The sequence below is a fragment of the Podarcis pityusensis genome (genome assembly GCF_964106645.2).
Source record: "Podarcis pityusensis genome assembly, chromosome: 16".
NCBI classification, from domain to species: Eukaryota; Metazoa; Chordata; class Lepidosauria; order Squamata; family Lacertidae; genus Podarcis; species Podarcis pityusensis.
In genome coordinates this window covers 1,007,499-1,021,514 of record NC_138041.1, presented here as the reverse complement: position 1 = coordinate 1,021,514, position 14,016 = coordinate 1,007,499, and the positions used below count along the sequence as shown (strand labels likewise).

The window sequence follows — 14,016 nt, the reverse complement described above, 5'->3', positions numbered from 1 at the left end:
AGTTTCAGGTTAAGAACGGACCTCCGGAACGAATTGAGTACTTAACCCGAGGTACCACTGTAAGACTTTTGAGATCACAGAGGGAGGTGTCATTCAGGGGTTTCCACGGTCTCTCTGGGCCTTTCAGCCAGGCCTACCTGGCAGGGCTACGGGGAGGAGGGATCCCCAAGGGGGCTGAGGGGAAAGGGGGGTCAGGTGCTACAGAGGGAGGAACGCTCAGCAGATATAATATTGATATTCCTCTTTGCTCAACGTGGAAAATCAGCATGTAATTTAAAGTAAGACTTTTGAGATGGCAGAGGGAGGCGTCATTCAGGGGGGACAGGGGTGTGAAGGGGGGAATGTTCCCTTTCACATTACACGCACACACATATTTATAACACACATGAATGGGGCGTTTGGTATTACTTCACCCTCCTGTGGCACCGCCAAGTGTTCAGAGGGCTTTGCGTAATACCTGCTTGCAATCCTTACAGTGGCCCTGCTAGGTAAATCTGCATTCTTGCTTCCCACCCCCCAAAAAAATTGCAGATGGGGAGGTGGGTAGCTGTCTGTGTGCGAGTGGCTTTCCTGGTAGGCCACCTAGTTTGCTTGTGGCCGAGGCGAGATCTGAACCAGGGGCTGCCTCGTTTACACTGCACCGGGTCTCAATATATAGTTTAGGTGTGTAAACTTGTGCCTGAGGAACAAAAAGTGAAGGTGCAAGAGGGATGCCCTATAGTGAGGGGGTTGGAGAGAGAACTACGGTTGCTGCTGCTGTTGTTCTTGATTGACCCCAAACATCACAGTTACAGTGAGGAAATCCCTTTCCCCAAAATGTAGGGAAAGGGTTTGGGGAGGAGCTTAGGCAAGTTCAAGGAGGAGGAGGAGATCTAAAGCTTCCAAGTTCAGGAGCAGCCTGCTTCCGAATGCCAGTTTCTGACACTGGAAATCCAGCCACAGGGTGGAGGAGGAGGAGGAGGAGGAGGAGGAGGAAAGAAGGTGCTTTATTCTCGCAGCCGCCCTGGCAGTCAAGTAACAAGACAGCACCCAGCCGAAGCCGCCGCCTTGGAATTTGAACCCGGGCGTGAATCTTAACTCTGGGCTGCGTATTGGGAGAGAGGGTGGCCTTTAGGTGGAACTGGGATCTGGAGGCAGCTGCCTGCCTTCCTCTGCCCTGGAAATCTTCGGAGCCAAGGCTGTCTTTTTCCTTCCAGTGCTGGGAGGCGAAGGGTGTTCCTCCGCAGGGAGTGGGGCCCATCCCACCCCCCTTGTAGGGAGTGCCAGGGGCTCTGCGGGAAGGCTTTGGAGCATTGTTAGAGCGCAGGGAGCAGGTAATCCCTTTATGACTCCCCCCTTATCGTTTTTTGCCCCGCTCAGTCAGAAGAAGGAAGGAGAAATCTTCCCCTCTCAAATCCCAGTTGTTGGGCTGTAGGGAGGGATGTTCTCTTGGCTTAAAATAGTCTCTCGGTGACTTCACTGTTCAAACACGGGTGTGGTGGAGGGAGAGGAAGCCAGGAAGAAAAGGTCTCTGGGGGAGGACCAGCTGGAGAGGCTCGTGGGCCCCCACCAGCCATCCTGCGAAGGCTGCCAGATAGAGCAGCTTCCCTGCAACCGGGCAGACGTGCGTGTCTGTTGATAAGGGTTCGGCCTCTGCGTTTACAGCCTTTCCAGTGGGGTTGGCAAGGCTTTTCCTGACACGAGTTCTGGCTCCTGTGATGCCCTCCCCGCTTCCCCCTGTGGCTTTGCCCTACTTCCAACTGGAGCCCCCACTCCCGACCCCGCGCTGGTGAAACTTTGGCAGGCACAAACTTGCACAGCAAACTTCCCTCCCTGCTCAGGAGCCTCCTCTGTCCTGACTTGCCCCTTTGGCAGTCGCTGCACTTGGGGGGCTGTTCTGGGAGCAGGGATTGAGCAGCCCCCCTGCCTGCTGTGGGTGCACCCAAGTGATGGATTTTTGGGAAACAGCTTGCTTGGGGAAAGCCGTTCAGAGACTGGCCTGAGTATTGCTTCCAGGGCAGGGAGCCCACAGGGACACGGAAGGCCACCCATCAGTGGACTGAGCTTGATGGGGGTTTCATCAATATGGAATAATCTGAATCAGACGTGGATATTTCTCCTTCTTCCTGTGGGACTTGGGGTTGTTCGACACACACCCCTGGCCTGCCCCATAGTTGCTGGTCCAGGGTGGGAGGCTGGCACCCTAACTGAGCTCCCTCCCAACTCAGGAGAATCCCCCCCCCCTTTTTGGCTCTAAAACTTTGCTGGTCGCTAGCTTGCCATTTTCTTGGGGGTAAAGGGCAAGATCAAAAAGTAGAATTTGGCGACAGTGAGGATTATTTGTGGTTAGGAGTTGGCGATGAGGGAACCCTCCTGTGATGGCTGCTTGTGACAAAGCCATGGAATTCTGCATGGTGGTTCTCCTGGGCTGAGAAAGTTCAGCAGCTAATAAGTCCTAGAAAGTAATCATGGTCTCTCTCTCTCTCCTCCCCCTCTACCCTTGGAACATCCAGCAGGAGCAGAAAAATGAAGGCAGGCTGCCCCATTGTGGAGAAGCCAGAGGGCGGAGGAGGTAAGAATCCCACCCATCATACCCTTGGGCTCTGTGAATTCAGAGGCCGGACCTCTTCTCAGAAGCTTGCCGCCTTCTTTGTCTGTGAAGAAACTGTCCTGTTTTCTCCTTCCTTGAGATGTTATCTTGGCAGATGCCATTGCTTCAGGACTGATCAGTAAGAGCTGTTTGACAGTGGAATTTGCTGCCAAGGAGTGTGGTGGAGTCTCCTTCTTTGGAGGTCATTAAGCAGAGGCTTGACAACCATATGTGCTCTGATGGTGTTTCCTGCTTGGCAGGGGGTTGGACTCGATGGCCCTTGTGGTCTCTTCCAACTCTATGATTCTATGATCAGGCTGTTGGCCTTGCAGCTAGACTTAGGGGGCTCTCCAGACAGGACAGTAAAGTGATAAGGTGGTTGTGGGGGGGCATGGAAAGACACTGCAGAGGCGCTCTGGCTGCATAGTGGTGACCATATTAGTCCATGAGTCTTGAGGCCGCTTGGAACTATTGATGACGTGAAGCAGGACGGGGGAACTGGACTCCCAACTGCCACCGTCCTCCTCGCCATTGGCCATTGGTTGCTAGGAGGTGGAGCCCTGCAGGGTCTAGAGGACCTCACAAGTCCCTGATCCCTCGTGTCAAAGAAGCCAAAACGGTGTGAGGGCCAGGGACTGCACAATGCTTCCTCCTGGGATCTTGCACCTCATAATAATAACAATAATAATAATAATAAAGAAAGAAGCTGCAATAGTTTTAATAGCCAGGTGACCACCGCAGAGGCTCTCTCTGTGGAGAGAAAGTTGCTCTTCGGCAGGTGGGACCCTCATTCCTCTTCTGCCCCTGAAGCTCCCTCTGTTTTTGGCCTTCTCTGCAGGCTACCACTTCCCGGACTGGGCCTACAAGACGGAGTCCAGCCCGGGCTCCCGCCAGATCCAGCTCTGGCACTTCATCCTGGAGCTTCTGCAGAAGGAGGAGTTCCGGCACGTCATTGCCTGGCAGCAGGGGGAGTACGGGGAGTTCGTCATCAAGGACCCCGACGAGGTGGCGCGGCTGTGGGGCCGGAGGAAGTGCAAGCCCCAGATGAACTACGACAAGCTCAGCCGGGCCCTCAGGTGAGGGGTAGCAGGGTGCGGGCCCAGGGAATGTGGGAGTTGAGGGCCTGAGTAAGAGGATCTTGGCCCTTGTCTTGTCAGCAAAGTCCTCCCTGCCAGGTTTGAAATGGGCCCTGGTGGAGATTTCTGCAAGGGCAGAAGGCTGGGCTCTTCTCTGGCTCCTAACTAGGGCAACATGGGATACTTGCTCTCTGTGGCTTGCAGGGTTCTGCAATCTGAAGTGCTTTGGGTGCAATCCTAGGCGTGTGTTCCAAGCGATAAGGAGTCCTTTCAAAGGCAGAAGGTTTTCCTCTGAGAATTGTGCTGTCAGCCTTCCAGGAAGCTTCCCAATCCCGTTCTGTGTCTGCTCTTGAAAGGTCCAGAGGGCGGAGGGTACAAAATGGATCCCTAGATCAGCCACAGCTGGCTTCCTGGGATTCAGTTCCCTCATTGTGGAAGCGAGGCTTGAACGTTGGCGTGCAGTTTAGGGTGGCACACAAAGTTTCAGGCTTGCAGATTTGGAAGGCATCCCAAAGGTCATCTCGTCGAACCCCCTGCAATGCAGAAACTGCAGTGAAGTCATAAGAACATCGGAAGAGCCTGACGGTTGGCTCAGGTACTGGGGGGTCATTTAGTTCAGCAGCTGCCCCCACGGTGGCCAGTCAGGCGCCTTGATGGGAAGCTCACAAGGCCTGAAGTTTCCAGCAGCTGTCACTCAGAGGCAGGAGAACAGAGCCATCAGCGTTCGCAGCAACCATTCAGGGGTCTCTCTAGGCGGAAAGGTTCAGGGTCTTACAATCTTGGCTGTTTGGGGAGGGGGCAGTCCTTGACTGAGAAGCCCCCCTGGACTCTCTCTGTTCTTGAGAGGGCTAACTGGGTAACAGGCTTGTTCAGACAGCAGAAGAGATGGCACGAGAGCCATGCTCAAAATATCTGAAGGGCTGTCACATGAAAGATGGAACCAGCTTCTTTTCTGCTGACCCAGGAGATAGGACCCAATTCATAGATTCAAATGACAAGAGAGGACATTCTGACTAAACACCAGGAGGAACTTTCTGAAAGTGAGAGCTGTTCCGCTGTGGAACGGAAGGTGGTGGACTCTCCTCCTCTGGAGGTTTTTAAGCAGAGGTTGGCTGGCCACCTGCCAGGGATCCTTTAGTTGCGATTCCTGCATTCCAGTTAGGCTAGGTGACCCCTTCCAGCCCTACAATTCTGTGTTTCTGTGACTCTAGGAGCGGGGTGGTTGGGACAGGATCATTGCAGATCTGGGGTGCTGTATCTAGTGCAGGAGTCTGGCTGGATCCTGCCATGGTCTCTGCTTCCACGATGCATCCGAGGCAGTCCTCTGTTAGGGCTGCTGGGGTGCCCCTTCTTGGTCCTCTGCAAGGCTCCCTGTCCTTGCCCCCCTCCTCTTCTGGCTCTCTCTCCCCCTCCTCCTCCTGACAAGGCAGCCAGAGCTGTTGAGCCAGCGCCAAGACTTGAGGGCGCACGCCAAGTGGTGAACAGGTTGTCTCTTCCCTCTGGCTTCTTTCCCCAGGAGGTGGTGGCTGAGCAGAGGGGAGCCCACGGACTTGGCTGCTGCTCTGCCCTCTGCTCAACTCCTCGGTGGCGGAGGCCAAGATCAGCAAACAGGGCGGCATCCTGTACCTAATGTGAGAGGAAGGAAGTAACAGGTCGGAGGATGCAGGCCCAGCCATTGATTCCGGGGAGGAGGAGAGGCAGAGCCCTGCCCTCGCCGCCTCCAGGAGCCTCCAAATGGCACCGGGGAGACAAAGCAGCACGGCTGGCCCAACAGGTTGACAGGAGGAAACCCGTCTCCCATTGTGTTCTTCCCTTCAGGCGCCTCTTTCAGGAACATCGGAAGCTGCCTTCTGTCTTACCCAGTATTGACAACACAGATGGGCAGAATTAGCAGCTTGCCTGGTTGTGGTCTGGGTGGACGTTCCTCTGCCCTGCCTGGAGACCCCCGTGGGGACTGGGCCCAGGAATCTTCTGCGTACAAAGCAGATGTTCCATTAAAGAGCTCCAACCCTCCCTGTAAAAACAAAGGCAGGTTCTAGGTGTTGCAGTCTTATGCCAAGGGAGACTCTTGGTCCATCTAGCTCAGTTATTGTAGACACTGACTGGCACCAGCGGCTCTCCAGGGTTTCAGGCCGGGGACGTTCCCAGCGCTAGCTGGCCATGCCCGGGATGGAACCCTTCTGCAGCCAAAGCAGGTGTTCTCACCACTGAATTATGGCCCCTTTCTTACAGAATCTCAACTCAGATTCCAGTCCTTGTGTTTCCAAATAAAGGAATGTGGGAGGCTTCCAGGGATTGAACCCAGAGACTTCTGCAGGCAACCCCAGTGCTTCCCCCACTGAGCTGCCTGGACGTAGCATTCCTCACGGCTGGCTGGCGCCCTTATATCCTTCCTTCCTTTATTTGGCAGATACTACTATAACAAGCGGATCCTCCACAAGACGAAAGGGAAGAGGTTCACCTACAAGTTCAACTTCAACAAGCTGGTGATGCCCAACTACCCCTTCATCAACATCCGGCCAACAGGTAAGAAGAAGGGTGTTGAGCATGGGGCCACCCATTGCGGGTCCATCCCAAGAGCAGGGGAAGGTATATGGGGACCATGGAGGTCAGGGGAGAACTTCCGTCCACTTCCCACGGAAAGGCAAACCAGCGCCAGCTCATACTTTCCAAAATAGCTGTTGGACAGCAGAACGGACTCCCTTGGAAGAAGGTGGAGGACTCTCCTCCCTTGGTGGTTTTCAAACCCTACAATTCTGTGTTTCTGTTACCGCGGAGGAAAGAAGCTGCTGTCTTGGAACAACATTAGGGCTCCTGCAGGAACAAGTCTGGGCAGTTGCTGCCTGATGTTGCTTGTTCCAGTTCCCTTTCTTCTTCCTCTCGGGTCCGCCCTGCACTCGCCTCTCTCTCTCTCTCTCTCTCTCTCTCTCTCTCTCTCTCTCCCCTTCCCTCCCTCCTGGCTGCCTGGGGCTGGCATCGAGCAGGCAAGGAAGGTGCTGGAGTCCTGGAATGCCTCCCAGCATGATTGCAGCTTGTTTTCTTTCTTCTCCCCTGTGGGGAGGTTGACGCAACAAACCTGTTTGGCCCTTGCCTCCTTTGCCCTCGCCCCAGATATTGGCGCTTCCTTTATTGTGGGAAGTGGCAGCCTAGGTGGCGTGTGGGGTCTTTGTGCCTGAGGGCTTCCCCTACGCAGGGAAACGGGAGGCCACACCAGCCATTCCTGGCCAAAGATGATTTTTATGTTGTTGTTGCTGCCGCTGCTGCTGCTGCTTTTTTATCTCACAAGGTGGCATATATAGTTCTCCCCTCTTCTCATTTAATCCCCACAACAACCCTGTGAGGTAGGTTAGGCCGAGAGGCAGAGACTGGCTCTCAAGCACACCTGGTGAGCTTTCCTGGCTTGAGTGGGAATTTGAGCCCTGGTCTCGCCCACGCCCTAGTCCAACACAATGATGATGAGGATGATTTATTTATTAACACCCCCCCAATCTGGCTGGGTTTTCCCAGCCACTCTGGGTGGCTCTCAACAGAATATTAAACAGAATGAAACATCAAACATTGAAAACTTCCCAAAACAGAGCTGCCTTCAGATGTCTTCTAAAAGCCCAGATAGTTACTTATTTCCTTGACATCTGATGGGAGGGTGTTCCCCAGGGCAGGTGCCACCACCAAGAAGTCCCTCTGCCTGGTTCCCTGTAACCTCACTTCTCACAGGGAGGGAAGCGCCAGAAGGCCCTCGGAGCTGGACCTCAGTGGGCTGAACAATTGGGGTGGAGATGCTCCTTCAGGTCTACTGGGCTGAGGCAGTTTAGGGCATTAAAAATCAGCACCAACATGCAAAAGGCTCCCTGCACACCCTCTTGGGTATTACAGTTGGCAGAGTGGGGGCTCTTGGCTGTGTTCAGGTGTGGGGTGTGGCTGGGTTCTCCTTGGCAGCCCCCTAGTTGTGGCACCCCCTTTCCACAGAAGTGCGTTTGGCACCTACCTGCTCCAGTGTCTGCCATACGCTGCAACCTCACCTTTTCACCCTGGGCCTTTCACCCTGGAGATACCTCCGTGTGTTTCCAGGTCCCACCCTATTCCCGTAATTTGTTTTAAACTGTTTTGGATAATTGAACCTTAAACTGTTGCCACCTGCCCTGGAACCTGATGGTGAAGGGCAGGCAACAAGTTGAATAAATAATAATGAGGATGATAATTTCTGTGGGCTGGAGCTTTGAGAGGGGGGTTGTGAGACCTGGGGCTGCTCCTGGAGGCCAGGGCACTTGGTGGGCAAGCCCCTGCAGAAGCCCGCCTGCCCCTCGTAACGCTCAGACAGGCCTCCATTCCTCACGCCCCTCCGTCTCCTTCTTCCTCAGGTGTTGTCCCCCAAAGCGCCCCTCCTGTCCCGTCGGCCTCGTCCCACTTCCAGTTCTCCCCACTGGACGGCCACTCGCCCACCGAGGACGCCCAGCCCAGTCGCTTCTCCGGCCGGCCCCTTGCCTCGTCCGCCCAGGAGACCTTGAACAACGGCGGCCGCGGCGAGAAGTCTTCTCCAGCTCCGGAGCTGGAGGGAGGCTCTCCGGACTGGCGCCACGGAGTGGACCTGCTGGCTTCCCGCAATTCCGCTGCTGCCGCCGCTTCCGCAGGTGGGGTCAGCCACCAGAAGCGCAAGCCGGACTTGGTGCTGCCCCTCTTTGGACGTTCGGGGATGTACCCCGACCCGCATAGCCCTTTCGCCGTCTCCCCCCTGCCGACGCGCGGAGGGGTCTTGAACGTGCCCATCTCGCCGGCCCTGTCGCTGACCCCCACCCTCTTCTCGTACAGCCCCTCGCCGGGCATGAGCCCCTTTGCGGTGGGCGGCAGCTGCTTCTCCTTCAACCCCGAGGAGATGAAGCACTACCTCCACTCGCAGGCCTGCTCCGTCTTCAACTACCACCTCAGCCCGCGGACTTTCCCCCGCTACCCGGGCCTTCTCATCCCGCCCTTCCCCTGCCAGCTGCCTCCGGAGGACCCGGCCCAGTTCCCCATCAAGCTGCAGCCCCCGCCTGCCGGACGCAAGAACCGCGAGCGGCCGGAGAGCGGCGGCAGGCCCGGGGCCCCTCCGCCGTCCTCCCCCCAGATCAAGGTGGAGCCCCTGCCGGACCGCCAGGAGCCCGAGGGCAGGGAGTCCCCGGGGCGAGAGGGAGGCTGCCGCTCAGCCACCCAGTCGCCCACCTGCAAGAGCTCCCAGGAGCAGCGGGAGAAGACCCTCTTTGCGCGGCCAGTGGCCCCCTCCTGGCCGGCAGCGGCGGCAGCGGCTCAGCCCCCAGCGCCCACCCAGGCTGACCTTCCGGCCGACGAGAAGAAGCCCAAGCAAGAGGACGTCTCCGTTGAGAAGCCCCCGCGAGAGACGATGGGGGAGGCAGCGGGGGCCCCGGAGAAGAGGGAGGACTCCGCCGCTGTGATGCCCCCCAAACTGCGCCTGAAGAGGCGCTGGAACGACGACCGGCAGGCGGAGGGCCTGAAGGAGGAGCAGGGGGCCAGGAAGCCCTACTGGGGAGCCCTGGACACCCCACACATCCTCCTGGCCCCCAAAGCTGCCGTGGATACTTAGGACTGTAGAAGCCCCATGGCCGTGGCGGTGTTTGTGTGTGTCTGCTTTGTACTGTAGCAAGATTTGCCTAGCCAGGAGGGAAGGGGACCCAGGGGAAAAGGAGGAGTGGGGAGGCTAGAATGGTTTTATGAATTCTAGGGGTTGTGTGTGTGTGTGTGTGTGTATTGCAGGCAAGAGGCTGTTTGTGTCAAGGCCTGCCTTGTCTGCAGCCCTGTGGCCCCGTCTACGGCCACTGCCCTGCCTCCTGGTGGGCTTCCACTGACGTGAAAAGACTTTTCTCTTGAATTCTGCCCCCCTCTCCCCTTACGGTCTTTTACAGAAGCAAGAATCTGTCTGAATGTACATAGTTCTTTTCTCTGGAAGGGGGGGGCGGTGGGGGGCGGGTGGACCAGACGGAGGACTTCCTAGCCATTCAGAACTGGAAATGTGTCTCGTTACCAAGCTAGGAAAACGCTTTATTTAGCCACCAGGACATTGCACTGTCTTTGATCCTTTTTCAAAAGCGGGGATAGCAGGAAGAGGAGAGGGAAATGAGACTTGGCCGAGCTGGCGGCTGCCCCCTGGGGCAGGGGAGGGCCTGGGGCCTGGGCCGGCTGGAATGAGGGCTTGGCAACCATAAGTGTTACTTTTAGGACTTTGCTGGGGAGGGAGGGAGGGAGGGGGACACACCGAATGGTCACGTTTTTTAAAAAACTTTTTTTGAAAAATTATCGAAGAAGCCATGACGAGCAATTGTAAAACCTTTTCAGGGATGTGCAAGGAATGTGGTTGTAAACGAAAACCTTGAATGCCTTTAACAAGACCCCCCCCTCTTTAATTTCCCTTGGTGGTTGTGGGCGAGGGGCGTTGGGGGGCAATGGAGCTGAGAAGCAGCTGGGAGCTCCCACAGAATGACTTATCCGGGGCATCCTTTTCTTCCTCCCTCTTTTTGGGGAGCGCTGGGAGGGGAAATCTCCCCCGGCCTTTTCCGTCTTGCCTTAACTGCCTGCTTTGGAGACAAGCGCTGGGAAACGGCTTATGCTGGGGGGGGCAGGGGGTGTTGTTTTCTGCGGAGAGGGGGCACGTAGCTCAGGGTGTGAAGACGGGCCTGGGTCCTCCTTGCGGTTGCAGCATGGTGGCAGTGCTGGAGAGTTAGCAGCAGAGTTGGGCCGGCTGGGTCGGGTTGCCCGTCCTCTGGTGCCCGTGGGCCCTGTCCTAAAACCCAGGGGCGTGTGGTGGGCAGGGCACCCCTGCGGCTGCTCCTCTTCCCCCTTCTCCCAAGGCGGCCCAAGGAAAGGGAGAAAGCTTGTGCATGCAGACTCCCCAAGGGTGACCCCGCAGAGATGGGGAGCTCATGACGAGTTCCCTGCAAGAGCAGCGTCTCCCAGTGCCCCTTCTTTTTCCTGCCACTGCGAAGGCGAGGATCCCCTTCCTTCCTTGCTTGCTTGCCCGCTTGTTGGGGTTTGTGGGCAGTCGTGGCCCCAACGCAAAGCTCACCCCTGTGCAAACTCTCGCTTTGCCTCTTTGAATGTCCCCTTGCCAGTGTCTGCCCCCCTACAACGGATCAGGTTCGGGGAATTCCTGGTGCGGTCCGGTCCCCCCCCCCCATGAGCAATCTCAAGCTGCTGCCTCTTCTCTTTGGGCTGGAGGGCATCAGGGAAGCTGTTGGCTACCAGTTTTACTTCAAGACTGGCAAGGATGACCAAGTCAAATACTGTTTTGGGGATGGAAGTTTTGGGAACGGGGAGGCTCTCGCCCCAGTGTCGTGGGCTGTGCCCCCCTCAAGAGCTGTGTGGCTCTTGCTGGGCTTCACGCAAGCCCGCCCCTCCCTCTTTGGTGTTGCCCAGCATCCTGCGCACGAACAGCCTTATGAACGTTGCGGGGGGGGGGGCTGCAGCGCTTTCCCCTGGACAGGCAGGGTTTGGCGGAGATGGGCTCAAAACTCAGGGACTGAAACATGACGGCCTTTTCTTCCTCCTCCTCTTCTTCTTCTTCAGATGAGTACATGCAAACTTTCAGTCTATTGTACCCAAGTGCCAGACGCCACGTCAGGCGGGGCTGGGGGGTTGATGGGGGGGTTGCTCGTGAGAAATCCCATTTGCACTTCTTCAGTGAGAATTCGTGTCTTAAAAACAAGCACCCTAACCTTTGCTGTCCTTTTTCTCCTCTGCCCCCCTCCCGCCGATAGCCATGGCAGTGCAGAGTGGACGTGCCCTGTTCAGGGATGGTGGCGAAAGGCCTCAGGGTACCGGAAGGGCACGGGGGGGGGGGGCAAAGCGAAGTGATCTGCTGTGTGTGTTGGGAGGGCGGATACCTTCCACCTTCGGCTGGCTCAGGGAGCCATCGCTGTGGCTTTGCAGGGGCCGCAGCAGGCAAGGCCCCTTCCTGGCTTCTGAGGGGAGGGGCTCCCCTTTTTTCCTGCAGGAAAAAGCAGCCACATGCTTTGAAACGTCTCCCCCGTAGTGCCAAATACTCAAGCCGGTGAGCGGCTGAACTCCTGTATTGTGACTAATCGAGAGTGTGTTGACCTTTCTTTAACGAGAATTATAATACCTTTTTTTTTTGGACAGCGTTTAGATTTTTGCTGCCCTTGGGAACGTCAGGAAGCAAGGAAGCTGCGAAGCTTGCAACCTGGCTGCCCAAAAGCCTGGCAGAAGGAGGAGGAGAGTGGTTCTCTCTCGGGGGGTGGAGAGGGTGGATGAGGGCACCTCCACTTCTCCCCACCCCATACACACAGACACACACTGACCTCGGGCAAAGGGCCTGACTCAGCCTCTCCTAACGTCCGGGTCCATTTCCTGGCTCGCCCCGAAAGAGAGCAGCGGGCGTGTTGAGTCTTGCCGCTCCTGGGTCATGGGGCGGCGTGCGTGGCTCATCGCCCGGGACTCCTGCGTCAGGGGATGCCTAATCCCCAGGAGACCTCGCCCTGGGACGGAGCTGGACTTTGAGGCCCAGATCCAACCTGGGTTCCCTTCCTTCCCGCATGTGGCGAAGGTGGTGCCCGCTGCTGCTGCCGCCGCCCTTGCTTTGGCCAACTGAGAAGCCATTTCCTGTTACCCACCCATGCTGGGGAGGGGGGGACCCCAACCTCTGCCCCCCAGACACTGTGGGGCGCTGTTGCCGAACTGCTATTTTTAGGGCAAGGCGCCCCGTCCCAAACTTTGGGTTCCCCTCCACGCACACAAAAACCTACATACACACATGCAGTCAGGTAGGTCATGGGTGATGCATAAAGTCTGCACTTGTCCCATGAAGACAGGTAGAAAGGGGTTTTATCTAACCTTCAAAGGAGGTTCATATTTGCTTGGTTGCCCTTTTAATTCCATAACTGTTTTCGCTTTTTAAAGAAATGTAACTTTCCTCTCATTTTTTCCCCCGTTTTACGGATCCTGATGGGTTTTTAAGAGAGCTATGTCTTTGGTTTGGAATATTTTTGATTAGATTTATTTTAAAAGAAACGAAACAACTTTGATTTTTTTTTTTTAGTGTTAAAGTGACAAAGTATTTACCGACGACTTTTTAAAATTTATTATTATTGTTAAATCATTTTTCATGAGACATGGTCCTGTCTTTATGATGCTTTGAGAGTCAGCAGGGAGTAAAACACATCCGAACGGCAACTCTAACGCTTGAGGTATTTTTATTTTGTCTCTGTAAAGCAGGATTAAAATTGTGTGTAAAAAAAAAATTTTTTTTTAAGGAAAAAAAAATGTAAGTAGTCCTCATGCTTTCGTGCAGTGCCTTTTAGACGTTCCACTTTCTATAAAGTCTTCAAAAAAAAAGTTTGCATATATATTATATATATGATGTAATGTTATAGAAATATATGTATAATATACATATTTTTTCCAGGGGTATCTGATAGCTCTGTATTTTGTTATGGAAGTTGATATGAAAAGTATTTTACCTCAAATTTAAAAAAGTTAAATAAACCTTTTAAGTAAGCCTTCCAGAGTCCTTTTGAGTCTCTTGCTTTCTTGCAGCCTGGTAGGGACAGAGACGAGATCCAGGGAAGAGGAGAAAGAGATGGAAGCTGAGCTCCATGGAGAACCAGCCTGTGCACCAGGGTTTAGTTAGTCTGTCATCAGCTCTGCCCATTGCTCACCACAGCCATGGCTCAGTGTATGGAGGCCTGGTGCCTGGGTCTGAATCCCCGCAGAACCACTGCTAGGCACTATAGATGCCGCTGACCCATAAGGCAGCTTGTTAATTTCCTCTTGAATCGTTCCTTAATTCAGAAGCTTGAGGACTAGAATCTTGGGTTTTTTGTTTTTTAGCTTAGTGGTAGATCACCTGCTTTGAATCCAGAAGGCTCCGGCTTCAATCACCATTGGCATCTGTCCCCTGCCTGAAACCCTGGAGTGTTGCTGCTGGCCAGTCCAGACCAGGCTTCCCCAACCTCGGCCCTCCAGATGTTTGGAGACTACAGTTCCCATCATCCCTGTCCGCTGGTCCTGCTCGCTAGTGATCATTGGAGTTGTAGGCCAAAAGCATCTGGAGGGCCGGGGTTGAGGAAGCCCGGTCTAGACGAGAGAGGAGGAGGAAGGCTTGAGGCTGACTCTGTAGGGGGAAACTTCCTTTGTTCTGCAAGGACTGTGCTTTGAAGGCCCAGGATGCAACAAGAGGAGTAAGGTGCTCTGAGTCTGCCCTACCTTGAATTTACAAGGTGGAAGAGAAGGGGAGGCTGTAGAAATGCATTCAAGTCCAGCGCACTACATTGTCATTTTTGTCGGGTTTTGTCTTGGGAATGCTTTGACCCGGGTTCAAGGTGCTCCTAGAAGAAGGTTGAGCTCAGCTGTGCGTGTATCAAACATCAT

At 55.1% G+C, this 14,016-nt stretch overlaps 1 protein-coding gene and 1 long non-coding RNA gene across 5 annotated transcripts in view; one reads left to right on the top strand and one right to left on the bottom strand.

Annotated features, from left to right (window-relative positions):
• The window catches only part of ETV3 (ETS variant transcription factor 3), a 13,982-nt gene extending 837 nt beyond the window's left edge, over positions 1 to 13,145 (top strand). For 2 of the 4 annotated variants that reach the window (XM_080985576.1, XM_080985573.1), the window contains exons 2-5: positions 2,493 to 2,551; positions 3,408 to 3,645; positions 6,056 to 6,171; positions 8,004 to 13,145. In XM_080985576.1, coding sequence (XP_080841702.1) covers positions 2,506 to 2,551; positions 3,408 to 3,645; positions 6,056 to 6,171; positions 8,004 to 9,220 — 1,617 coding nt within the window. In that variant the 5' untranslated portion in view covers positions 2,493 to 2,505 and the 3' untranslated portion in view covers positions 9,221 to 13,145. Of the gene's footprint in view, positions 1 to 968; positions 1,314 to 2,492; positions 2,552 to 3,407; positions 3,646 to 6,055; positions 6,172 to 8,003 lie in introns of those variants that run through there. The other 2 variants (XM_080985574.1, XM_080985575.1) reach the window with 2 other exon arrangements.
• Positions 1 to 14,016, bottom strand: part of LOC308465851 — a 204,064-nt gene that overhangs the window by 2,435 nt on the left and 187,613 nt on the right. The gene's annotated exons all lie outside the window — the stretch shown is intronic.